A 27137-nucleotide genomic window follows, 5' to 3' on the forward strand; every position below is an offset into this window, starting at 1 on the left:
TGACTCAAATGTAAAGTCGTGAAAGATTAGACTGGTAAATTTGAGTAGCTAGGCCGGGCGCAGTGGCTCACACCTGTAATCCCAGCACTTTGGGAGGCCGAGGCGGGTGGATCACGAGGTCAAGAGATCGAGACCATCCTGGTCAGCATGGTGAAACCCCGTCTCTACTGAAAATACAAAACATTAGCTGGGCATGGTGGCGCGTGTCTGTAATCCCAGCTACTCAGGAGGCTGAGGCAGGAGAATTGCCTGAACCCAGGAGGCGGAGGTTGCGGTGAGCCGAGATCTCGCCATTGCACTCCAGCTTGGGTAACAAGAGCGAAGCTCCGTCTGGAAAAAAAAAAAAAAAAAATTTGAGTAGCTAAAAAATTTTTAAAACCTTTCAGAATGCCCAAAAGACATAATTCACCAAGTAAAAATATGCAAACGAAAAATAGGAAATTATTTGTTATTCATATCAGGCAAAAAGCTAGTACCCCTACTAAATAAAGAATCCTTAGAAATGGATGAGAAGACACTAAAAATCCAACATAAAAATGGGCAAAAGGGCTAGGTGTGGTGGCTCACACCTGTAATCCCAACACTGAATGGCTGAGGTGAGCTGATCACTTGAGCCCAGGAGTTTGAGACTGGCCTGGACAACATTGCGAAACCTTGTCTCTACAAAATCAGGACATACAAATAAAAATAAAGAGACTATTTCATATTCACTGCACTAGGAAAAGTAAAGTTTATCAGTACCTGCAGTCATCATTCACAGACATTCAGATCCTAAAGGTAGGAGTGGGAACTCTTTGAAGTTAGATGTGGTCATAAGACTTGTTAAAACAAGTGTGAACCAACTAATTGTGAGCAGAATTGATATGGTCACTTGTGTGCAGAAATTGTGAAGGGCCAAATTTGAGCCTTTTAGTCAGTTCTTTTTCCCTACCTCATAGAAGCAAATGTCAGGATGGAAGCTCCATCAGCCCTGGTCTCTGAGTGACTAATAACAGACCTTCATGAAGAAGAAATAGACCTTTGAATTAAGACACTGAGATTTTTGTGATTGTGTTACTGTAGCATAATTTAGTTATCCCAATTGATATAACCCCAGTTGTTGGTGAAGAAACAGAATAACAGGGACTTTCATATGCTGCTTGTGAGCCTAAGCCGGTACAACTCCGGAGAAAACTTTTTTGCAAATGTTTCGCCAAGTTGGCAATGTACATAACCATACAGGCACAAGAAAAATGAGTGAAAATTTTTGCTACATTATTTTAAGAAAAAAAATGAAAATAACTTCAATGTCCATTGACAAGAAATATATTTTAGTAGATTAATAGAATAGATCACTATTGAGTAGCTAAAATAAACGTAAGATACCTGAATCAAAATATACAATTCTCAAACACACAGAGTCTAAAAAATTGCACGAGCATATGTATAGTATGAGGTCATTATATAAAGTTTACATAGCATATTATGCTGTAGCTACATAAAATATGTAGTAAAATATAACAATATGCAGGGTCATAATAAACATCAAATTCAGAGAAATGTTTACTTCTGGGAAAAGAAGAGGAGGATGCAAGATCCTCGGTGATAGGGTATTTGGAATGTTTTATGCTTTATTTCAAAACATCAAATGCTACATGTAAAAATACTGGGTGGTGAGCACCTGTACATTTGTTGTATTATCCTCTGTACTTTTTTGTGTACTTGAAATACTGAATAATAATTAAAAAGAAAATACAAGCAAGCAAAAAGAAAATAAAAACATCTATAAGTCTTCCTCTCCTGCTCCATCTCTGAAATTACCTTAATTAATATATTGGTGTAAATCTCTCCAATGTTTTTCCATATCTTTGTGTGTCTGCCTCATCTGGATAGGAAGAAAAAGGGTTGCAGTTCTTCAGATAACTATGGTAAAGACATTGTGCAGAGTTTAGCAAGCTAGGTATTCTACTCCTTAATTTACATATTTAGAAGATGTCATTTTGCCAAGTTAAAAATATTATTGAAAGGAGGAGAAACATTTCATTATTATTATTATTTTTTTTTGAGACAGGGTCTCATTCTGTTGCCCAGACTGGAGTACAGTGACATGATTATCACTCCCTACAGCCTTGACCTCCTGGGCTTAAGTGAGCCTCCCACCTCAGCCTCCTGAGTAGCTGGGACTACAGGCATGCACCAGTATGCCTGGCTAATTTTTTTTTTTTTTTTTTTTTTTTTTTTTTTGCAGAAGCAGGGCCTCACTAGGTTTCCTAGGCTTGTCTCACATTCGCAAGCAATCCTCAAGCCTTGGTCTCCCAAAGTGTTAGGATTACAGATGTGAGCCTCACTGTTCTTTAGGAGTTTGCATCAATTTGCTGCCATCACTTATATTGATTTGTTTAGATTCTCTTTTCTTTTCTTTTTTTTTTTTTTTTGAGACAGAGTCTCACTCTGTCACCCAGGCTGGAGTGCAGTGGTGCAATCTTGGCTCACTGCAACCTCCGCCTCCCAGGTTCAAGCGATTCTCCTGCCTCAATCTCCCGAGTAGCTGGGGCTACAGGCATGCACCACCATGCCCAGCTAATTTTTTTTTTTTTGAGACAGGGTCTCACTTTGTTGCCCACATTGGAGTGCAGTGGCGCAATCTTGGCTCACTGCAACCTCTGTCTCCTGGGTTCAAACAATTCTCCTGCCTCAGCCTCCAAAGTAGCAGGGATTACAGGCACCCACCACCACGCCTGGCTAATTTTTGTAGTTTTGGTAGAGATGGGGTTTCGCCATTTTGGCCAGGCTAGTCCTGAACTCTTGACCTGAGGTGATCCGCCCACCTTGGGTTCCCAAAGTGCTGAAATTACAGGTGTGAGCCAACGCACCCAGCCTTGATTTGTTTAGACTCTTTAAAGTTTTTTCCTTTCTCAATTTTCAGAACTACAGGAGAATTCTGAACGCTTATAGAATCTATGTTATTAATATACAAAAGCATGACTCTGAAAACATGCAATTCTGGCACTGAATAGCGTCAAATTTAAACTGCATCTTCTAAGCGGTTTTCTTTGTTCTTTTTCTGCTTTCTTTCCTTTTTTTATATTTGCTTTCTATAATTCCCGGTGTATTTTAGCTATAATTTACCTTACCATTTCCCAGTATTCCGTTTCTTTCTACAAATGACATACACATGCACTAAGACAGGCTAAACTTAAAGCTTAATGTGGTTTCCTTGCATTTTTATCGCCACCTCATGGTACCATCTTGAGTTTGTGCTTTCCTGACTTTTTTTTATGTTCCTGAACACATTTCTAGCTGTGGTCTTAGTGTTGGTCTTTTAATGATTACTATATGTCACATAACAGCATGTTTTTCAACCTATCTACACAACAGAGTCACCTGGTGACCTCTAAAAAATACAGTCACAGCCCAACTCCAGAGCCACTGTAACAGAGAAATTAGCTCTTATTCATTGGACAAAACTAGATGTTATTTAAAAGTACTTGGTTTTGGCCAGGCGTGATGGCTCACACCTGTAATCTCATCACTTTGGGGAGGTCAAAAGTTCGAGACCAGCCTGACCAACATGGAGAAACTTCGTCTCTACTAAAAAAAAAACAAACACAAAATACAAAATTAGCCAGGCGCAGTGGCTCATGCCTGTAATCCCAGCTACTTGGGAGGCTGAGGCAGGAGAATCACTTGAACCTGGGAGGTGGAGGTTGCGGTGGGCCGAGATGGTGCCATTGCACTTCAGCCTGGGCAAGAAGAGAGAAATCCGCCCCCCCCAAAAAAATAAGAAGTATTCAGTTCTAGTACTTACTGGGAAGAGTCAGCTTTCTTCCCTGAGTATATAACTACATATACTCATGGTATTACATGACTATTTATGGCTAAAAATGAATACACTTCGGATATCCCTTCAAATATTTGTGACATAAACTAATACTGACAGTTACTTACATTAGTTACCTACATTTCTTACTTTCTCTTATTTTAAATTTGGGAAAATATATTAACCACATAAAAGTGTAGTGATATATCTGCCATTCAAAATCAACAGTTATAACTGCCATTCAAAATCAACTAAAGTCTGCAAGCTCTGCCTCCCAGGTTCAAGAGATTTTCGTGCCTCAGCTTCCCAAATAGCTGGGATTACAGGTGCACACCACCACACTTGGCTAATTCTTGTATTTTTAGTAGAGACAGGGTTTCACCATGTTGGCCAGGCTGGTCTTGAACTCTGGACCTCAAGTGATTGGCCCACCTCCTCGGCCTCCCAAAGTACTGGGATTACAGGTGTGAGCCACCGCTCCCAGCCAACAAAATATTTCTAATAGAGCAGAAGAGCTGATCATGGAGTCAAGACCAGTAACAACAAAGCAATGAGAACATTAAACTGCTAAAGGGTGCCAATGTTGTGAGCACAATACCACATAGAAAGAAGAGGTGAGCAGCTTCATGAAGGATGTGAGATTTGAGCAGAGCCTTGAGCAAGGAAAAAATTTCAAAAGGCAGCAAACAAAAGGCAACCATCTAGGGGAATAACATGAGCCAAGCCAGAAATGGGAATAAGCACAATATAGTTATTTCTAAAAGTCCTTCATGTAGTCTACTAATAATAGCTAACATTTTTTAGCACTTACTATGTGTCAGGCAGTATTCCAAGTCCTTTCAGGTATTGATTTGTTTAACACAGCAACACTGTCATCAAGAGCACACTGCTCAAACCACTTTTTCTGTTGCTCTTAGACATGGTGCCGTCTCTGGGTCTCAGTTTGTCTGTCTGTAAAAAAACAGATAATAACACTGCCCTGTGCATGATGGATATACACACACGGACAAACACAAGAAGAAATTAAACAAGATGACGTAGCTGTTAGGATAAATTGGTGAGATTATGGGTTATATTTCTATTTCCCAAATGCAATTTAATGCAATATTGGCTTTTTTGAAACAGTTTTATTGCACAATACTCCACATATCATACAATTCACTCATTTAAATGGTACAATCCAGTGGTTTTAAGTATACTGTCAGAGTGATGCAACCATTACTACAATCAGTTTTGAACAATTTCATCACCTCTAAGAGAAACTCAGTAACCTTTAGTTATCATCCCAGGTGACCATATCATTCTTCTATCTTTCCCTAAGCAATCACTAATCTTGTCTATCTCTATGTATTTGCCCATTCTGGACATTTCATAAAAATGGAATCATATGTGACTTTTTGTGATTGTCTTCTTTCATATAGCATGTTTTCAAGGTTTCTCCATGTTGTAGCACATATCTACTTTGTTCGTTTTTGAAATTTTTATTAAGTTTTTTTTTTTTTTTGAGACGGAGTTTCGCTCTTGTTACCCAGGCTGGAGTGCAATGGTACGATCTCTGCTCACCGCAACCTCCGCCTCCTGGGTTCAGGCAATTCTCCTGCCTCAACCTCCTGAGTAGCTGGGATCACAGGCATGTGCCACCATGCTCAGCTAATGTTTTGTATTTTTAGTAGAGACGCGGTTTCACCATGTTGACCAGAATGGTCTCGATCTCTTGACCTCGTGATCTACCCGCCTTGGCCTCCCAAAGTGCTGGGATTACAGGCTGGAGCCACCGCTCCCGGCAGGAAATTTTTATTAAGTTTTTTGTAGAGACAGTGTCTTGCTATGTTGCCCAAGCTGGTCTTGACCTCCTGGGCTCAAGCAATCCTCCTTCCTTGACCTCCAAAAGTGTTGGGATTATAGGCATGAGCCACTGTGCTCAGCCTTCATTTTTTATTGAAAGTGAAATTCACATAACAAAATTAACAAAAGTGTATAAGTTCATGATATTTAGTGCATTCACAATGTTGTGCAACCACCACCTCCATGAAGCTCCAAAACATTTTCATTACCTCAAACGAAAACCCCATGTCCATTAAGCAGTCAAATTTTCTTCTCTCCAGTCCCTAGCAATTTTTGGGTTTTTTTGAGACAGTGTTGCTCTGTTGCCCAGGCTGGAGTGTAGTGCAGTGGTGCATTCTCAGCTCACTGCAACCTCCACCTCCCAGGTTCAAGTGATTCTCATGCCTCAACCTCCCAAGTAGCTGGTAGTACAGAAATGCACCATCACACCTAGCTAATTTTTGTATTTTTAGTAGAGATAGGGTTTCACCATGTTGGCCAGCTGGTCTTGAACTCCCAACCTCAAGTGATTTGCCTGCCTTGGCCTCCCAAAGTGCTGGGATTACAGGTGTGAACCATCGCGCCTGGCCAGTACCTAACAATTTATAATTTGCTTTCTGTTGCTATGGATTTATCCATTCTGGATATTTTATATAAATAGAGTCATGCAGCATGTGATCTTTTGTGTCTGGCTTCTTTCACTTAGCAAAATATTTACAAGGTTCATCCATATTGTAGCATGTATCAGCACTTCATTCCTTTTTGTGGCTGATTTATATTCCATTGTATAAATATACCACATTTTGTTTCTCTGTTTATCAGTCAATACATATTTGGGTTGTTTCCACATTTTGGCTATCATGAATAGTGTTGCTCTTAACATTCGTGTACAAGTATTGGTTTGAATACTTGTTTTTAATTCTTTTGAGTATATATCTGGGCCATGTGGTAACTTTTTGAAGAACTGACAGATGGCATTCCAAAGTGGCTGCATCATTTTATATTCCCATCAGCAGCGCAGAGGATTCCAATTTCTCCACATCCTTGGCAACATTTGTTGTTATGTAGCTTTTTGCTCACAGCCATTCTACTGCATGTTAAAGTGGTATCTCACTGTGGTTTTGATTTGCATTTCACTGATGGCCAATGATGTTGAGCAACTTTTTATGCACTTATTGTCCATTTGTATATCTTCTTTGGAAAAATGTCTATTCAAATCTTTCACCATTTTAAAAACCGGGTTATTTTTCTTTTAAATGTTGAGTTGTAAGCATTCTTTATATATTCTGGATACAAGTTTCCTTATCAGATACATACTTTGTAAACATTTTCTCTCATTTTATAGGCTATCTTTTCACTTTCTTGATAATGTTCTTTGGAGCACAAAATTTTTAATTTTGGTGTCAAATTAATTTTTTTGCTTGTTGCTTGTGCTTTTAGTGTCTTATCTAAGAATCCATGGCCAAAACCAAGGCCATAAATATTTACCCCTGGGCTTCTTATAAGAGTTTTACAGTTTTGACTCTTACATTTAGGTCTTTAATCCATTTTAGGTCAATTTGTGTGTATAGTGTGAGGTAAGGATCCAATTTGATTCTTTTGCATTCACTTGTCTAGCTATCCTAGTGCCATTTGTAGAAAAGACGATTATTTTTCACACTTGATGAAAATCAGTTGACCATAGAAATGTGGGTTTAGTTCTGGACTCCCAATTCTGTTCCATTGATCTATATGTCTGTCCTTATGCCAGTACTGCACTGTCTTGATTATTGTAGCCTTGTAGTAAGATTGGAAACAGGAAAGCATAAATCTTTGTTGTTTTCCAAAATTGTTTTGGCTGTTCTGAGTCCCTTGAGTTTTCACATAAATTTTAGAATCAGCTTGTTAATTTCTATCTTTAAAAAAATTTTTTTAAAACTGTTAGTAGAAACAGGGTTTCACCATGTTGGCCAGGCTGGTCTTGAACGCCTGACCTCAAATGATCTGCCTGCTGCAGCCTCCCAAAGTGCTGAGATTACAAGCATGAGCCACCACACCCAGCCAGCTTGTTAATGTCTACAAGGAAGAGAGTGTCTCACAAGCCTCCCTGCTAGAGACTGTGGTGAATCTGTAGATTAAGCTGAGGAATATTCCCAACTTAAAAATATTAAGTCTTCTGATCCATGAACATTGGATGTCTTTCCATTTATTTAGATCTTTATTTCAATAATATATTATTTGAATATGTTTTCAGAATGTTTTCCATTTCTTTTAATTTAATCCTTAAGCTTTTAATTTTTTGATGTTATTATAAGTTGTTTTCTTAATTTCAATTTTAGATTTTTTTATTGCTACTGTATAGAAATAAGTTGATTTGTCATATTGATCTTGTATCCCGAAGTATTGCTGAACTCAATTATCTGTTTTAATTTTTTTTAGTGATTTTATAGACTTTCCTGCATACAGGATCATGTCATCTCTAAATAGATAGTTTTACTTTTTTTCCAATTTAGATGCATTTTATGTCATTTTTTGGCCCAATTGCCATGGCTAGACCTCCAGTACAATGTTGAATAGAAATGTCAAGAATGGGCATCTTTGTTTTGTTTGTCATCTGATCTTAGTGGGAAAGTATCCATTTCTTCACCATTAAGTATAATGTTAGCTGTGAGTTTTTTGTAGATGTCCTTTATCAAGTTGAGGAGGTTCCCTACTATGTTGTTGATTGTTTTTATCATGAAAAAATATTGGGCTTGTCGACTGCTTTTTCTGCATCTATTGAGATGATTGTGAAATTTTTTCTTTTTTTGAGACAGAGTTTCAGTTGTTACCGAGGCTGGAGTGCAATGGCGTGGTCTCGGCTCACTGCAACCTCTGCCTCCTGGGTTCAAGCAATTCTCCTGCCTCAGCCTCCCAAGTAGCTAAGACTACAGGTGTGCACCACCATGCCCAGCTAATTTTTGTATTTTTTTTAGTAGAGACGAGGTTTCACCATGTTGACCAGGATGGTCTTAATCTCTTGACCTTGTGATCCACCTGCCTCAGCCTCCCAAAGTGCTGGGATTATAGGTGTGAGCCACTGCGCCTGGCCACTTTTTTCTTTTTTTTTTTTTGAGACAAAACCTTGCTCTGTCAGCCATGCTGGAGTGCAATGGCACGATCTCAGCTCACTGCAACCTCTGCTTCCCAAGTTCAAATGATTCTCCTGCCTCAGCCTCTCAAGTATCTGAGATTACACGCATGTGCAACCATGCCCAGCTAATTTTTGTATTTTTAGTAGAGACAAGTTTTCACCATGTTGTCCAGGCTGACCTCGAACTCCTGTCTTCATGATCTGCCCACCTCAGCCTCCCAAAGTCCTGGGATTACAGGAGTGAGTCACTGTGCCTGGCCAATTGTGAAATTTTAAAAAATATTATATTGATACAGTGTATTACATTAATTTTCAGTTATTAAATCAACTTTCCATTCCCAGAATAAATCTCCCTTGGTCATGGAGTATAATTATTTTTGTAAGTTGCTGGATTGTGCCAGCATATGTTGAGGATTTTTGTATCTACATTCGTAAGAGATAATGGTCTGTAGTCTTCTTTTTCTTGTGATGTCTTTGTCTAGTGATGTCTGGGCTTTTCTTTGTAGGTAGCGTTGGACAATTGGTTCAAGGTCGTTAGTTGTTATAAATCTATTCATATTTTCTCTTTTTGAGTCAGTTTTAGTAGTTTGTGTCTTTCTAATAATTTGCTCATTTAATCTGAGTTATCTAATTTCTTGGCACACAATTGTTCATTTACAAGCTTTTTATAAGTACTTTATAAGCTTTTTTATCTTCTGTAATATCCCCTTGCACTTCTGTTTCTAGTAATTTGATTCTTCCTTAGTCTAACTAAAAGGTTTGTCAATTTAAAAAATCTTTTCAAAACCTAACTTTTGGTTTTGTTTTTCTTTATTGTGTTTCCCTTCTCCAGTTCTTTCACTTCCATTACAATCTTTATTATTTTCTTTTTGTGTGCTTTTAATTGCTATTCTTTTTCCAGTGTCTCAGGGTGGGAGGTTAGGTGGTTGATTTGAAATCTTACTTCTTGGCTGGGTGTGGTGGCTCACACCTGTAATCCTAGCACTTTTGGAGGTTAAGGCAGGCAGATCACTGGAGGCCAGGAGTTCAAGACCAGCTTGGGCAACATGGCAAAACCTCGACTATATTAAAAATACAAAAATTATCCAGGAATGGTGGCACATGCCTGTAATCCCAGCTACTAGGGAGACTGAGGCATGAGAATCACTTGAGTCTGGAAGGTGGAGGTTGCAGTGAGCTGAGATCATGCCACTGCACTCCAGCCTGGGTGACAGAACGAGACTCTTGTCTCAAAGAAAAAAAACCCTTTCTTCCTTTTTTTAAAAATAAAATCTATTATGTATAATTAAGGTATACAACATGATATAATACACATAGGTAGTAAAATGGTTACTACAGTGGAACCAATGAACATACATATCCATCATCTTACAGTTATACATTTTCCTCTCTGGGCAGGAACAGTTATAATCTACTCATTCAGCCAAAATCCTGAATAAAATACTCTTTGTTAACTATAGTCTTCATGTTGTATATTAGATCTTTAGACCTGTTCATCCCACATTCTTTCTTCTTTTTTATTTAAGCATTTACACTTACAAATTTCTCTCTAGGAACTGCTTTAGGTACATCCCTTATGTTTTGGAATGTTATCTTTCTTTTCATTCATCTCAAGGTATTTCCTAATTTCCCTTGTGATTTCTTCCTTGACCCATTACAGTACTTAGTAGTATGTTAATTTCCACATATCTGTGGGTTTCTTAAATTTCCTTGTTCTTTCTCTCTCTTTCTTTTTGAGACAGGGTCTCTCGCTCTGTTGCTCACACTAGAGTGCAGTGGTTTGAACATGGCTCACTGCAGCCTTGATCTCCTAAGCTCAAGCAATTCTTCCACCTAAGCCTCCCGAGTAGCTGAGACCACAGTCATGTGCCACTATACAGGGCTAATTAAAAATTTTCTGTAGAGATGGGGGTCTCATCATGTGCCCAAGCTGGTCCCAAACTCCTGGGCTCAAGTGATTCTCCTGACTTGGCCTCTCAAAGTGCTGGAATTACTGATGTGAGCCACCACATCTGGCCTCTAATTTCTATTGTGGTTATTGCATATTATTTTTAATTCCTTTGTGGTTAGAGAATATACTTTGTATTATTTCTTTCCTTTAAAATGTATTGAGGCTTCTATTATGGCTTGGGACATGGTCCATCCAGAATAATGTTCCATATGCATTGGAGAAAAATGTATATTTTGCTGTTGTTGACTGGAGTGTCTATAGATGTCTGTTGGTTTCTTTGGTTTATAGTGTTGTTCAAGTCATCTATTTCCTTGTCAATCTTCTGTCTTTTTGGTCTGTCCATTATTGAACACTCATTCATGTTGAATTGTGTTATTTCTCCTTTCATTTCTGTCAGTTTATACTTTATGAATTATGGTGTTGTTTTTAGGTTCATATATGGTTATAATTATTATATCTTCCTGATGGAGTGACCTTTTTAAAATGACCCTTATAAAATGTCCCTTTTTATTTCTAATAATTTTTGAGGCCTATTTTCTGTAACCACCATGGTTTATGGTTGCTGTTTGCATGTTACATAATTTTTTATCCTTTTTTTTTTTTTTGAGACAGACTCTTCACCCAGGCTGGAGTGCAGTAGCATAATCTCGGCTCACTGCAGCCTCTGCCTCCTGGATTCCAGTGATTCTCCTACCTTAGCCTCCTGGGTAGCTGGAATTACAGGTGTATGCCACCACACCCAGCTAATTTTTGCATTTTCAGTAGTGACAGGGTTTCTCCATGTTGGCCAGGCTGGTCTTGAACTCCTGACCTCAAATGATCTGCCCACTTCCCAGCATGCTGGGATGACAGGTGTGAGCCACCACACCCAGCCCCTTTTACTTTTGTATCATTGAATTTAGCCTGTCTCCCATACACCGCATTTAGTTGGGATTTTGTTTTCTTATCTAGTCGGATATTCTCTGCCTTTTGATTGGATAACAAATTCACATTTAATGTTATTATTTATATAGCTGGATTTACTTTTGCCAGTTTACTTTTTGCTTTCTTCATGCTTCCTATCTTTTCTGTTCCTTTACTCCTCTTTTACTTTCTTTTGCATTAAGTAAATATTTTCTGATGTAATATTAGTTTTTAAATAATTTTTTACTATATATTTTTGAATTATTTCCTCAGTTATTGCTCCAGGGCTTACCATATACATCTTAACATCAGAATCTACTTCACATTTATAATAAATTCCAGTGAGATATAGAAACATTATTTCTATATAGCTCCATTCCCTGTTTCCTCTTGTGGTACTGTTATACCCATATCTATACATGTTACAAACTCAGTAATATGTTTTTATAATTATTACTTCACTTTTTCACCTTTTTTAAAAGCTGAGGGAAAATGGAAGAAAAAATATATTTATAGCTTTTGTTGTGTTAGCATATATGTATTTGTAGCTTTTATTGAATAAAATTTATTTCTCATTTCTGGTTCATTTGTTCCTGTGTCATCATTGGGAGTCATTGCCTTTGTTCCTGTCTTACAGTTGGGAGTCATTTCCTTAGTCCAATACAGCTTTGCTCCCATCCACCTCCTTTGTGCTGTTATTGGCAAATATATTACATTTCTTTGGTATAGTCCCAACAATAAAATTATATACATATTGAATTGCTTTTTAAAATTAGCTAAGAGAAGAAAAGAAATATGCATGTCATCTTTACTAATGTTTTTGTGTGTATATTACTGTCTAGAGTTACTTGTTTCAGCCTCAATACCTTTTTTTTTTTTTTTTTTGAGACAGAGTGTCGCTGTTGTCACCCAGGCTGGAGTGCAGTGGCATGATCTCGGCTCACTGCAATCTCCGCCTCCCAGGTTCAAGTGATTCTCTTGCCTCAGCCTCCCAAATAGCTGGGATTACAGGCACCTACCACCAGGCTTGGCTTATTTTTCTATTTTTAGTAGAGATGGGGTTTTACCACATTGGCCGGGCTGGTCTTGAACTCCTGACCTCAGGTGATCCACTTGCCGTGGCCTCCCAAAGTGCTGGGATTACAGGCATGAGACACCATACTTGGCCGCCTCAATAACTTTCTTTTAGTATTTTTTGTAAGGTGGGTCTGCTAGCAATGAATTATCTCAATTTTTGTTTATCTGGTAATTTCTTCATTTTGCCTTCATATTTGAAAGATAATTTTTGCTGAATGTAGGATTCTTGGTTGACAGATTTTCTCTGAGCACTTTGAATATATTATCCCACTGCCTTTTCCTCCTTCTTCATTTTGGGACAGGATCTCCCTCTGTCTCCCATGCTGGAATGCAGTGGTGTGATCATAGCTCACTGCAGTCTCCGACTCCTGGGCTCAAGTGATCCTCCCACCTAAGCCTCCCAAGTAGCTGGGATTACAGGTGTGTACCACTATGTCTGGCTATTTAAAAAATTTATTTGTGTTGGCCAGGCTGGTCTTGAACTCTTAGCCTCAAGAGATCTCCCTCCTTGGCCTCGCAAAGTGCCAGGATTATAGGCATGAGCCACTGTGCCTGGCCTGTTATCCACTGCCTTCTGTTCTCCTCTGCTTCTGATGAGAAGTCAGCTGTTGATCTTATTGGAGTTCTCTTGTAAGTAAGGATACTTCTCTTGCTTCTTCAAGCTTTTCTATTTGTCCTTGAGCATTTTTTCTTTACTATGTGTGTTTGTGATTTCTTTACATTTAACCTCTTAGAGTTTGTTGAGCTTCTTGGATGTGTAAAGTTGTTATCAGATTTGGAAAGTTTTCAGCCCCTATTTCTTTAAATATTTTTTCTCTTCCTTTCTCTCTCTACTCTCCTTTTGGAACTTCCATTAGATGTATGTTAGCTTAATGATGTCTCATGCTTCTTTGAGGCTCTGTTCATTATTCTTCATTCTTTTTTTCTGTTTATAGTGTTAGTTTTAGACAAAAAGGTGGGGAAAAGGTGGGAAAATATAAGGATAAAAATAATTACATAATCACTTTAGTGAGCTCATGAGTTACTCATAATTTCAAAGCACCTTCCCCATAAAATGCTGCAGTAGTTTCTTATTATCCAAGTGTTCATGTTTAATATACTATTGAGAGAAACGGGTGACCATCAAGTCAGCTTATTTAACTTTCTATTCTGCTCAGAACTTGAAGCTGCCCAGATTTCAGCAGAATTCACCTGGACTAATGTCTACATCAAACTAATCTAATATATCTTTCTTTAGGGTGACAGACAGGCTGATCTTGAGAATCCATGACAAGGTATTTGTGACAAGGCCTCCATCTGCTGAGACTCCAACAGGTGCAGATTAAAATGATGCCAGGCTGGGGACAATCCAGATATTGGAGATACCACCTACAAATGTGAACTCCAGAGGAAAATTTTTTGGTGCCAGCTGCTTCAATTACTGTTCTAGGCACTGGGGACATAGCAGTAGTAAAGAAGACCAGGTCTCTGCTCTGGTGGAGTTCACATTTTATCGTGGGATACAGATTGCAAACCAACAAATAAAGGAAGGAAAGTATCAAAGTAATAATGTCACGAATGCGCAGAAATCAATTATGAGGATGTGACAAAAGTGACTTGGATGGATATTTTATACTTCCTCCTGTGAGGAAGTGACATCTAAACTAAAACTTGAATTGTAACAGCCTTCTAGACAGTGGGAATAGCTAATGTCAAGGAACAGAAAGGGGAAATAACTTACTACATTCCAATGTAGGAAGAGGGAAAATGAAGGCTGAGAGGCAGCCAGGGCCTAGGCTGTGCAGGACTTTGCAAACCCAATTATAAAGGTTGGATTTTTATTTTCTTTTCTTTTGAGACAGTGGCACGATCTCAACTCACAGCAACCTTTACCTCCTGGATTCAAGTGATTCTCCTGCCACAGCCTCCTGAGTAGCTGGGCTTATAAGCACCTGCCACAGCGTCTGGCGAATTTTTCTATTTTTTAGTACAGATGGGGTTTTGCCATGTTGAACAGGCTGGTCTCAAACTCCTGACCTCAAGTGATCTGCCCACCTTGGCCTCCCAAAGTGCTGGGATTACAGACATGAGCCACCATGCCCAGCCTGAAGGTTGGATTTTATTCTAGGTTTGACGGGATGCTATTAGTGTTAAGCAGGGGGGTGATGTGATCTGAGTCACACTGAAAAATCACGAAAATTTCTTTGTGCACAATAAGTTATACAGAGATTGAAATGGAAGCTGGGGAATTACTTAGGAGGCATTTGTAGCACTTCATGCAAAAGATGTTAATAACTGGGGGTGGTGATGGTAGAGATAGAGAGAAGCAAATGGATATGGAGTATGTATGGGACTTGCTGATAAATTGGATGTCAGGTGTGAAGAGAATAATAAAGAATACTCTCTAGATACTTGCCTTGTGCACTTGGATAGGCAATAATGCCATTTACTGAACTGGAAAAGAATGAGCTTTAATATGCAGGGCATTTGGGGGCAGGGATGGGAAGGGATATCACAAGTTCTATTTTGATTATGTTAAGATACCTCCTGCTACTCCAAGTACAAATGTTACGAAGACAGTTGAGTAAACAAGTCTGGAACTACAGAAAGTGCGCTGGAGTCACTTGCTTTCAGTCTGAAAAAGCTGCCAGTGAGGAAGGAGGCCTCTAGGAGAAAATGAAATAGTTTTCAAGAGAAAACTATTTCAAGAAGGTGTTGGAATGTGTTGATAGGCCCAGATTCCAACCCCGGTGTGTAATTTACTTTGCCTCTCTGAATGTTCTTTTCCACCTGTAAAATGGGGATACTGCCCAATTTGGGGGGGACGGTTTGTGAGACTAAAGGAGATGAGGCATATATCAGGAGCATGATCCTCAGCATATCCAAAGCATTCAACAAATAGCAACTATTAGGACCATCACTATCTTTAGTTTGCTAAGAACTGGCCGTGTTCATTAACACGAACTGGCTATATTTTCTCAAGGAAAGATACATCTTGGAAAGAGAGCTGCTGTTAGACTTTGCTATGGCCTTCACTTACTGTTTTGTTTTTTTTTTTTTTTTTTGAGACAGAGTTTCGCTCTTGTTACCCAGGCTGGAGTGCAATGGCACGATCTCGGCTCACCGCAACCTCCGCCTCCTGGGTTCAGGCAATTCTCCTTCCTCAGCCTCCTGAGTAGCTGGGATTACAGGCACGCACCACCATGCCCAGCTAATTTTTTGTAGTTTTAGTAGAGATGGGGTTTCACCGTGTTGACCAGGATGGTCTCGATCTGTTGACCTTGTGATCCACCCGCCTCGGCCTCCCAAAGTGCTGGGATTACAGGCATGAGCCACCGCGCCCGGCCACTTACTGTTTTTCAGTTGAAGCCTCTTTGAAAACAGCATAGCTCCCTACTGCATAGTTCCCTACCACGTATCAGGAAACAATATTATTTACCTAGCTCTTTCTACGAATGCCACTTACTTTGCCTAAATAAGGCAAGACATTTAATATGATTTTAAGTTTCAGATGCCATAGAAACCACCAAAGTATTAGTTGCCTCCTTTCTTACGCTAAATACATACACACACACTCACAGAATACACAGTCTTAGCAACTCAAGTTACAGGAAAAGGGATATGAAACTCTCAATTTAGGCTACCTTCCACATATTAACATAACAATGCAACAATAATAGCAAACATTTATGGTGGGCTTACTATAGGTGAGAAAGTAATGTGCTAATTGTTTTTGATCCATTAACTCATTTAATTGCCCCAAAATCTTATAAGGGTGGAATATTATTATTCTTATACCATCTTCTCCAATAGATCAGCTTTAAAAGAGAGAAGGAGAGTTAGCCTATTAGAATTAAACTGGCTAGATATCCCAGTCCTGGGAAGTGTGACATAGTTGCTCAGTGAATAGCTGAAGGTTGGTTGCAAAATTAATCCCAGGAATTGAAGACAAAAGACATTTTTTGTTTGTTTGTTTTTATATTATAATGTGCCTTTAGTAGATGAGCTTGACAGAGCTTCAGCCTCAGCTTCCACAGCAACCAGCATATCTCACTGTACCTGGCTGAGTATTGTCAAGAAGTAACAAATAAATGCAATTGTGTACAATCAGCATTGTTACAGATCATCTTTTCTGAAGTATTTTTTTCCCTTAAATGTTTGGTAAATCTTTACCAGCATAACCTCATTTAAAGTAATCTTTTTTTTTTTTTTTTTTTTTTTTTTTGACAGGGTCTTGCTCTGCTGCACAGGCTGGAGTGCAGTGGCATGATCATGGCTCACTGAAGCCTTGAACTCCCAGGCTCAAGCAATTCTTCCACCTCAGCTTCCCTAATAGCTGGGACCACAGGTGGGTGCCACCATGCCAGGCCTAAAATAATCTTAAAATTTAAATATTTCACCTTGTAGCAGAGATAATTTTCCATGAAAACCTGTAGAATATAGAGCCACTCTAGACTTTTTTTCTGAGAAGATGGAATAATTCAGATAAAGAGACTTTGCAAACAACTTTTGTCATTAACATTTATTTCAATTAAAGAAATGTGAATCCAGGATTAACATAAGGTGAAATCTTAAAGTATCTTACAAAAGAAATGCTATTAAGAGTTTAAAATGTTTGTGGCGCCTGTGCTATGTATTACAGACAAACATTAACAAAATAAAAAACAGTTTTTAAAAAAATTGAGATGGAGTCTCACTCAGTCGCCTAGGCTAGGAGTGCAGTGGCACAATCTCGGCTCACCACAACCTCAGCCGCCTGGGTTCAAACAATTCTCGTGCCTCAGCTTCCTGAGTAGCTGGGATTACAGGCACACACCACCATGCCTGGATAATTTTTTTGTATTTTTAGTGGAGACAGCGCTTCACCATGTTGGCCAGGCTGGTCTCAAACTCCTGACCTCAGGTGATCCACCCGCCTCAGCCTCCCAAAGTGCTGGGATTACAGGCATGAGCCACTGTGCCTGGCCAAAAAGTACATTCTGAAGAGAATCCAATTTTTAAAAATTTGTAAAAATCAATTCAGTGTTACAGTCTCCCCAGGGAAGAAGCAGTTTGTCTTCTTACCATCAGTTAAAAATTGAAAGAGCACATATATTTTTTCCTTATCTAGTCATGACTGTTACAGCACTGTTTACATGTACAAACTCAAATCCTTTTAAGAGAAGACACAGTAAACTACAAAAAAAAAAAACTCTGGTATTTAACAGAGTACTTACATATAACATACTACAAGACATTTTCTTTAGAAAATAAAAGTCTATTTCCACAGTATCAAACAATTGGAACAAATATAAACCAGAACAAAATTTTCAAACAGAATTTCAAAAACCTCGGCAAAGCCATACAAATATCAAATAACATCTAGCTTCATTTATCAACTAAAAGACTTGCTAAAAAGAATGATTTCTGTACATGTAAACCGAGTGTAACACTTCAATATTTCACTGGAAATTGCTATTTTGTCACACATTATTAAAGTCTGTTCTCTGAATAATTTGAAGAAATTTCAATTATAAGGCAAATTAAGACTTAAAAAATAGAAACAGCGCAACTTAAAGTTTTTCAGAGACCTACATATAATTTACAAACACATAATTTATTATATGGTTATAGTTTGGAACAGATTTTCCCTGAGCACTCTTTCTGCCTGGTTAGAAAAATTTAAACATGATTTATAAAATGGAATTTTATTTGGATTTTTCTTGAATATATGTAATTTTTCACCCATCTAATGTTTTTGGCAAATTTTAGACATCTTGAACTAACAAGTATAACTGTTTTAAGGAGCTATCTGAATGGTTATAGAAATATGGTTGGGTTTGAGAGCCCTGAGAACTGTACAGTGAGTGTCTCATACAGCAGAAATGATTTACTGTCCAAAACTATCAATGGTTATTTTACCAATTCAGAATGCCACTAATTTCACAGAGGACAGAGGTAATAATCAGTAATTCCAGCTCAGATGATCAATAGATAAGCATTAAAAACTGAAATTAAAAAAGAGTTGGATTAACATTATACATTTCATGATATAATGCTGAAAAAAATTAACCTTACCTTTCTGCCCAACACGGTACTTAAATACCTTACCTTGAAACTTTATTTAATGCAGTCTTGAGACCTGTCACTGCTTAGTATTCATGCAAACTTAAATTAGCATCACTGGGAATTTCATCACACAAACTGCAGTTCTCAATGCTATCTCAAGATTTACAGCCCCAAAGACATACTACAATCAGTGCACATGCATGGTAACACTGGTGGTTGTATTCCCCTAACTTTTAAGGTCTTAAAAAAATTTAACCACTTGACAATTTAGGCCTCTTCCTTTTCAAATAAGTAAAGGAAAACACATACTGGGAATCTCAACTATGCGAATTTGTAAATAATTGTTTTCTACATAGCCTAGAATCATACTAAAAGAAAATTAAATTTAAAAAGTTTCATATTTACAATGAGATTTTCATGAAACCTAACTATATATTTCTTTTTATGATTGATGTGGATTAAAAGAATGATTAATAACATAGAACATTTGGAAGTCATTGGTCTGAAGATCTTCAAGAAGTGAGCAATTTCAGATGTCCAGGAGTGTGCCTTCTCTCTTTTTACTTATATTTTAAGGTGCTTTATGCAGGACGCCCTTGACCAAAACGACTTTTAGACCTAGATTTTTTAAACAGAAAAGGAGGTCAGAGTTGCTTCTAAAACAATAGGAAGTTGCTGCTCCTTTAGATTATGTTGGCTTGGCAACACCAAGGTTTAATAAATCTTCTTGCAGCTCCGTAATCCATTTTCTAAAACTCTTAAAGGGAGATGTATTTTTGGAATTCAGATTTGTTACTTCTCAGAGATACTATGTTATGCACTTTATATATAATGGACCTGAAGCAGTGCCCCATAATCAAACACATTAATGTCTCTTCATGAAACAAATGAACACTTATATTCGGTGGGATGAATAAAAAATATAAATGGCATCACAGCAACTCAGTGCAAGTTTGAATTGCTACAAATGTATGAAAGCAAATTTTAGTTTTTTGAACTTTCTGGATTTCAGAATTACAAATAAGGAATTAGTATCTGTAATATTAATGTTCAAATCTCATTAATATCTGTATTAATTAATATAATTAATTATATTAATGAATAAATATCTGATATTAATTATATAATTAATATCTGTACTAATTAGTATTAATAATCTGTAAATTTCATAGAGATTAACAGATTAGCTGTTAATCTCTAATGGAAAATTTGTGATGTAAAATGACACAAGACCCAGTTAGATTTTATTAAGAGAAATAAAATATAAAGCAGGAAATGGTAAAGACTTTAGTGATATACAAAGTATTAATATGTGATCTATAAACAATACAAAAATTCTGCTACTTCGCAATAGCATTATAGCTTACATTTTTATCAGAAGTTGGCTCAGAATAAAGCTGGACCAAGAAGCAGAAAACTTAAAAAAATCCACAAAGCTATACTTTCATTAGATTTTATCTTTTAAGTTAAAATCTGGTTTTGATTAATGTCTTGATAATATAATCACTGAAACACAACATAAAACCAAACTCAAACTATACGTTTCTAGTGTTCATATGATTTATCTCAAAAAAAAAAAAATTCACTTCAAAGCCAGTGACACTCCAATTTAGTTTATGCTGATTTACCTTGTGTTTTTCTCTGAGCTGCTTTGGCGTGCACTGACTGGCACTGAAGCCTTGATCTGTGCTTCCAGCCTGGAATAAATACCTCCTGCAAACTGTAGAATAAAGAAGCAATATTGTTATCTTCACAGAATCAATAGAAGCTCTGCTACATTAAAATGGGATTACTTTTTAATTTAGAAGTAATTTTATTTTGATTTTTTAAATCCAGTCTTTTTGAGGTATAATTACATAAAGAAAATGTACCATTTTAGTGTACAGGTGTGGGTTTTGACAAATGCATACAGTTGTATAACTAGTGTCACAATGAAGATATAGAAAATAGTCCAATCACCCCCAAGAAAATTTGCTCGCTCCCCTGTAAAGACAATCTAGCTGCCACTACCAATTCCTGGCAACCATTTGTCTGTTTTCTATCCCTAGTTTTGCATTTTCCAAAACGTTATGTAAATAGAATCATATAGCATGTAGCCATTTGAATCTAGCTTCTTTCACTTAGCATAACATATAGGACATTCATCTGTATTGATGCCTAAGAAGTCTGTTCCCTTTTTTTTTGGAGATAGCATTTCACTGTCAGCCAGGCTGGAGTGAGTGGTGCAATCAAGGCTTACTACAGCCCTGACCTCCTGAGTGATCCTCCTACGTCAGCCTCCAGAGGATCTGGGACCACAGATGTGTACAACCATTCCCAATTAATTTCTTATTTTTTTGTAGAAACAGGGTCTCTCTATGTTGCCCAAGCGAGTCTTGAATTCCTGGGCTCAATGTTCTTTTTTATATGCACAGTTTGTTTTCCCATTTACCAGGTAAAGGACATCATTTATAGTATTTCTAGTTTTTAGCAATTATGAATAAAGCCATTATAAAAATGTGTGAACTGATCTGTATGGTGAGTGAATGTTTACAAGAAACTGCCAAACTATTTTCCAGAGTGGCCTTTTTTTTTTTTTTTTGCATTTCTACTAGCTACATATGAGAGTTCCAGATGCTCCAGATCCTCATCAGCACTTGGTATGGGTTTCCTCCTTTGGAGACAGGGTCTTGTCCTGTTGCCCAGGCAGGTGTGCAGTGGCATGATCTTGGCTCATTGCAACTTCTGCCTCCCAGGCTCAAGCAATTCTCCTACTTCAGCCTCACAAGTAGCTGGGACTACAGGCACCACCACCACAGCCGGCTAATTTTTGTATTTTTTTGCAGAGGTAGGGTTTCACCATGTTGCCCAGGCTGGTCTCAAACTCCTGGGTTCAAGTGATCCTTCTACCTTGGCCTCCCAAAGTGCTGGAATTACAGGTGTGAGCCACTGTATTTGGCCTCATTTAGGTTTTAATTTATATTTCTCTAATGACTAATGATGTTGTATCTTAGCACATCTAATAATATATGCTTATTTGGCATGGAAATCCTTTTTTTTCATGGTGTCTGGTTACTCTTTTGCCCATTTTAATTTTTATTACGTTTTTAAATTTATTATTGAGTTTTGAGAGTTCTCTATATATTCTAGATACACATACCTTATCAGGTGTTTTACACATATTTTCTCATAGTTTATGGCTAGTCTTTTAATTGTCTAAATAGTATCTTTTGAAAAGTAGAAATTTTAAATGCTGATGAAGTCCAATTTTTCATTTATGGATCACGCTTTTGGTGCTTTAGGCTAAGAAATATTTTCCTAAAGTCATAAAGATTTTCTCCTATGTTTCCTTTTAGAAGTTTTATAGGGAAGTAAATTTTTAAATAAAAGAATTAGGGCAAGAGTATGGTACTTACATAATACCAATATGAATGATAATACATAATGCTATGACTAATATGTATTTCTACCAAGAATATAGATGTTTCTTGTCATCATTTTCAGCAAGATAACATCTTATTTTAGAGATGATATCTAAGCACTACATGCAGAGTTGATGAAAATCAGTACTTTCAGACAGTCACCCTCTGGATAGTCAGGATTTGGTCAAGAACTAATAAACTACTCTTGGTATGATGACACACTTTCAGCAATGATGTACTTTATTATGTGTGTTACTGATGACGTCTAGACCACAGATAATAAGACATGGTAGAAAACTTTTATGTGAGCAAACAGGCTAACTGGTACAGAATATAAAAAATAAGTAAATCTGGCCAGGCACGGTTGGTCACACCTGTAATCTCAGCACTTGGGAGGCCGAGGCAGGTGGATCATGAGGTCAGGAGTTCAAGATCAGCCTGGCCAACATGGTGAAACCCTGTCTCTACTAAAAATACAAAAATTAGCTGGGCATGGTGGCACATGCCTGTAGTGTTAGCTACTTGGGAGGCTGAGGCAGGAGAATCATTTGAACCTGGGAGATGGAGGCTGCAGTGAGCCAAGATCATACCACTGCACTCCAGCCTGGGTGACAGTGTGAAACTCTGTCAAAAAAAAAACAAAAAAAAAAAAACAAAAAAAAAATCCCATTAATTTGGCCAGGCGTGGTGGCTCATGCCTGTAATCCCAGCACTTTTGGAGGCTGAGGTGGGTGGATCACCTGAGGTCAGGAGTTTAAGACCAACCTGACCTATATGGTGAAACCCCATCTACACTAAATACAAAAAAATTAGCTGGGCATGGTGGTGCATGCCTGTAGTCCCAGCTATTTGGTAGGCTGAGGCAGGAGAATCGCTTGAACCTGGGAGGTGGAAGTTGTAGTGAGCTGAGATTGTGCCATTGTACTCTATCCTGGGAAACAAGAGTGAAACTCTATCTCCAAAAAAAAAAAAAAAAAAAAAAAAAAGGCAGGGCACCGTGGCTCATGCCTACAATCCCAGTGCTATGGGAGGCTGAGGTGGGTGGATATCACAAGGTCGAGTTTCAGACCATGGTTAAACCCCGTCTCTACTAAAAATACAAAAATCAGCCGGGCATGGTGGCATGCTCCTGTAATCCCAGCTACTCAGAAGGCTAAGGCAGGAGAATCGCTTGAACCCAGGAGGTGGAGGTTGCAGTGAGTTGAGATGGCGCCACTGCACTCCAGCCTGGGTGACAGAGCGAGGCTCCATCTAAAAAACAAAAACAAAAACAAACCATAAATTACTCTTTTAAATTTCTACCTAAAATATCTTTATAATCCTAAACTGAAAATAAAAGTAGGAAGGTATATTTTACACAAGTATAATACACTAGTAGATGATTCTTACTTCTTTTGCTTCCTTTGACTTGACTCGGTCCAGATCCCCCAATCTCATTTTTATTAGGTGCCCTGTAATTTCAGACATTCGCCGTTGATCTGAAGGGAAGAAAACAGTAAACTTTACTTTTCATAAGGATGATATATAATTTTTTATTTCTCAAAAAAGGCTGTAATCACCAAGGGTTTATGAAAATATCTTTTGATATTATTTTACAGACATATATATCTATATGTCTGAGAAGAATTTAAGTCAGCAAGTGACAAAGGACTCATTTATGGATAATTGTGCTGCTTTTTAGATTACCATAGAACAGCCTAAAACATATTCAGTCACCTTTACAGTGAAAGTAATGGGCCAAAATCAATCTGAGTGATCTCAAAACCACAGATGCATAAAATAATATATTATTCAGTGGGGTTGTCTAGTAATGAAACTCTGGTTGTTGCCTAAGGAAATATGCAAAATTTGGGCCTTACTTTAGCTAGATAGAACCTCTAGAGCTATTCAGCATACTTTACAAAATGATACACCAATCATTGCTATTTACATCCAATTTGTACATTACCCAAATAATAAAATTTACCATCTTCTCTTTGTGCATCCTGGTTGAATCTCAAGGATCTTGTGGCATCCCACTTATTCTTCTGCATACTCACACTATTGAAAAAATTGAACAAAAATCAGCATTGATGCTTCTTTAAGAGTGGATATCCGATTGGATTAAGGAGCAATACTCACACGAAAGGAGACACATCTCTAGAAGCTGACTAAAAAAAAGTAGACAACATTAAGGCCCAATTAGAACATGTTTACTGATTAGTGCTATAGTTAGTAATAAAAAGAGTTCAGACTTATCGAGTGCAAGACACTGTACCAAGAGCATTACGAGTGCTATTTTTTTTTTGAGACAAGTGCTATTGCATTTAAACCTTGTACCAACTACATGAGACAGGCACTGTTACTATCTTCATAATAAAACAGGTTCAGAGAAGTTAAGAAACTTTTCCAAAGAGATACAGATGTAGAATTTGAACCCGGCTTCATTTGTAAACCTTGGAATCCTAGCTTATGCAATGTTTGCAATTTTTTCTTTCTTTTTTTTTTTTTTTTTTTTTTTGAGACAGGGTCTTACTCTGTTGCCCAGGCTGGATGCAATGGCATGATTATAGCTCTCTGAAGCCTCAACTTCCTGGCCTCAAGTGAGCCTCCCACCTCAGCCTCCTGAGTAGCTGTTACTGCAGGTGTGCGCCATCATGTCTGGCTAATTTTTGTATTTTTTTTTTTAGTAGAAACAGGGTTTCGCCATGTTGCCCAAGCTGGTCTCAAACTCTTGGGCTCAAGCAATGCACCCACCTTGACCTTCCAAAGTGCTAGGATTACAGGCGTGAGCCATCATGACCAGCCAGCTGATGTAATTTTTTTTAAATTAACCCACTCATATGCCTGTGATACTTAACACAAAGACGAATGTACAATATGTCCAGTGTAACTGTGTAGATCTTAACTCAGCATCAACCTATCACACATTTTTGAAATTGATGGTTTTTCTTATAGCCAACTATGGTTATTACTATTCTCTTATTCCTACCTCTCTTTTTTATCCCTCCCTTCAAAGGCATGGAGAAATAAAACTTATTTTTAAATGTCATAAAATATAATTTATTTTTAATTTAAAAAGTCTATTTTTAATTTTTTGAATAATATTGGTTCAAAATTCAAAAGGTATAAATAGCACATATAATGAAAAGGTCCTCACTTTTGTCCCTTACACATTCAGTTCCCTTCCTGAGAGGCAACCCATTTTATCAAGTTCTTAATGTAGCCTTCCAGAGACATTTTATGCATATACAAGGAAGTTCATTTGTATTTTTCCCTCATCTACTTTACACAAATGGTAGCATACTATACCACTATACATTTCTGCACCTTCCTTTTCTTATTTGTCAATGTATCTTGGAGATCTTTAATCTCAGTCTATAAAAAACTTCTTCATTCATTTTTACATTGCTAGTATTCCATGTGTCTACATTACTCTTAACTTTTGATTTTTTTCTGGCTATACTCACTTGCTTATTTTTCCAATGAACTTTAGAATAACAATAGATTATTTAGAGTTACCTTTTCCAATGCCTTTTCTTTCTTCTGTGCACAGGGTGAAGATATCTGCTTTTTTGGTTGTCTGGTGAACTTCTTTGGCTTCTCCTTTTTCCCTGATAATGAGAGGTCAATGTCATAAGCTTAGCCCCCATATACCTCTCCAATCCACTTGCTACTTTTAAACAATAAGATCATTACAAAAATACTGTCTTAAGAAAACTTACAAATTAACCTCTGTATAAAAAGCAAATATACCATGAAGCAAAGCTGAAATTGCTTTACAGTGGTTCATTTTCTTTTTCTTTTCTTTTTTGAGACAGAGCCTTGTTTTGTCACACACACAGGCTAGAGTGCAATGGCATGATCTCGGCTCATTGCAATCTCTGATTTCCAGGTTTAAGCAATTCTCATGCCTCAGCCCCTCAAGCAGCTGTAAGTAATCTATAGCTATAAGTGGTAATCTGTGTGTTTTTCCTTGCGGATTTGTCAGTTTTTGCATTGTATATTTTAGGGCTTTGTAATTAGGCACATTGACATTTATACTAAAAGTACAAAAATTACCCAAGTATGGTGGCACATGCCTGTAATCCCAGCTACTCGGGAGACTGAGGCACAAGGATTGCTTGAACCCATGAGGTAGAGGTTGCAGTGAGCCGACATCATGCCAGTGCATTTCAGCCTGGGTGACAGAGCAAGACTTTGTCCACACCCCCGCTCCAAAGAAAAAAAATAATATACTACTAGTGACTTTATGCTAATAAATCTGACAAGCTGCATAAAATTCCTTGAAAGATAGAAATTATCAAAGCAAATTGAAGAGGCAATAGAAAACTTGAATAGCATCATACTAACTAATGAAATTGAATTCATAATTTAAAGCCTTCCTATAAAGAAAGCTCCAGGCCCATATGGCTTAACTGCTGAATTTTATTATTATTTTAAGGGAGAAACAACACAAATCCCACACAAACTCTTTCAGAAAAGAGGGGTGAAGGCAACACTTTCCAACTCATTTTCTAATGTCATTATGACTCTGATATCAAAACTTGAAAAAGACAACAAGAAAACTACAAATACCTCTCGTGACCAGAAATAAAAATCCTTAACAAAATATCAGCAAGTGAGCCCAGGCATAGTGGCTCACACCTGTAATCCTACCACTTTGGAAGGCAAAGGTAGGAGGATCGCTTGTGGCTAGGAATTCAAGAACATCCTGGGCAATATAGGGAAACCTTGTCTCTATAAAAAAAACCTTAAAGATTAGCTGGGCATGGTGATGCAGACCCGTAGTCCCAGCTACTCAGGAGGCTTGGGTGGGAGGACTGCTTGAGCCTTGGGAGGTCGAGGCTGCAGTGAGTTGTGAACACAACACTGCATTCAAGCCTGGGCAACAGAGTGAGACCCTGTCTCAAAAAAATACATACATATATATATACACACACTGTGAGCATGCCACTGAATTCAAGCCTGGGCAACAGAGTGAGATTCTGTTTCAAAAATAAATAAATAAATATATATATATATGTATATACATACACACACACACACACACACACACACACA

General features: G+C 37.7%; 1 protein-coding gene across 11 annotated transcripts in view; it reads right to left on the bottom strand.

Moving 5' to 3' along the window:
• Positions 1-1048: 1048 nt before the first annotated feature.
• The window catches only part of KIAA1841 (KIAA1841 ortholog), an 80134-nt gene continuing 54045 nt past the window's right edge, over positions 1049-27137 (bottom strand). For 5 of the 11 annotated variants that reach the window (XM_032292036.1, XM_032292031.1, XM_032292033.1 and 2 more), the window contains 6 exons: positions 25596-25687; positions 24216-24244; positions 24061-24134; positions 23484-23572; positions 20322-20413; positions 17150-19311 (listed from right to left, as the gene is read on the bottom strand). In XM_032292036.1, the coding sequence (XP_032147927.1) occupies positions 19275-19311; positions 20322-20413; positions 23484-23572; positions 24061-24134; positions 24216-24244; positions 25596-25687 (413 nt within the window). In that variant the 3' untranslated portion in view covers positions 17150-19274. Of the gene's footprint in view, positions 1865-4610; positions 4751-17149; positions 19312-20321; positions 20414-23483; positions 23573-24060; positions 24245-25595; positions 25688-27137 lie in introns of those variants that run through there. The other 6 variants (XM_032292037.1, XM_032292038.1, XR_004273030.1 and 3 more) reach the window with 5 other exon arrangements.

The sequence above is a fragment of the Sapajus apella genome, unplaced genomic scaffold (genome assembly GCF_009761245.1).
Source record: "Sapajus apella isolate SASKATOON/1434 unplaced genomic scaffold, GSC_monkey_1.0 scaffold26, whole genome shotgun sequence".
NCBI classification, from domain to species: domain Eukaryota; kingdom Metazoa; phylum Chordata; class Mammalia; order Primates; family Cebidae; genus Sapajus; species Sapajus apella.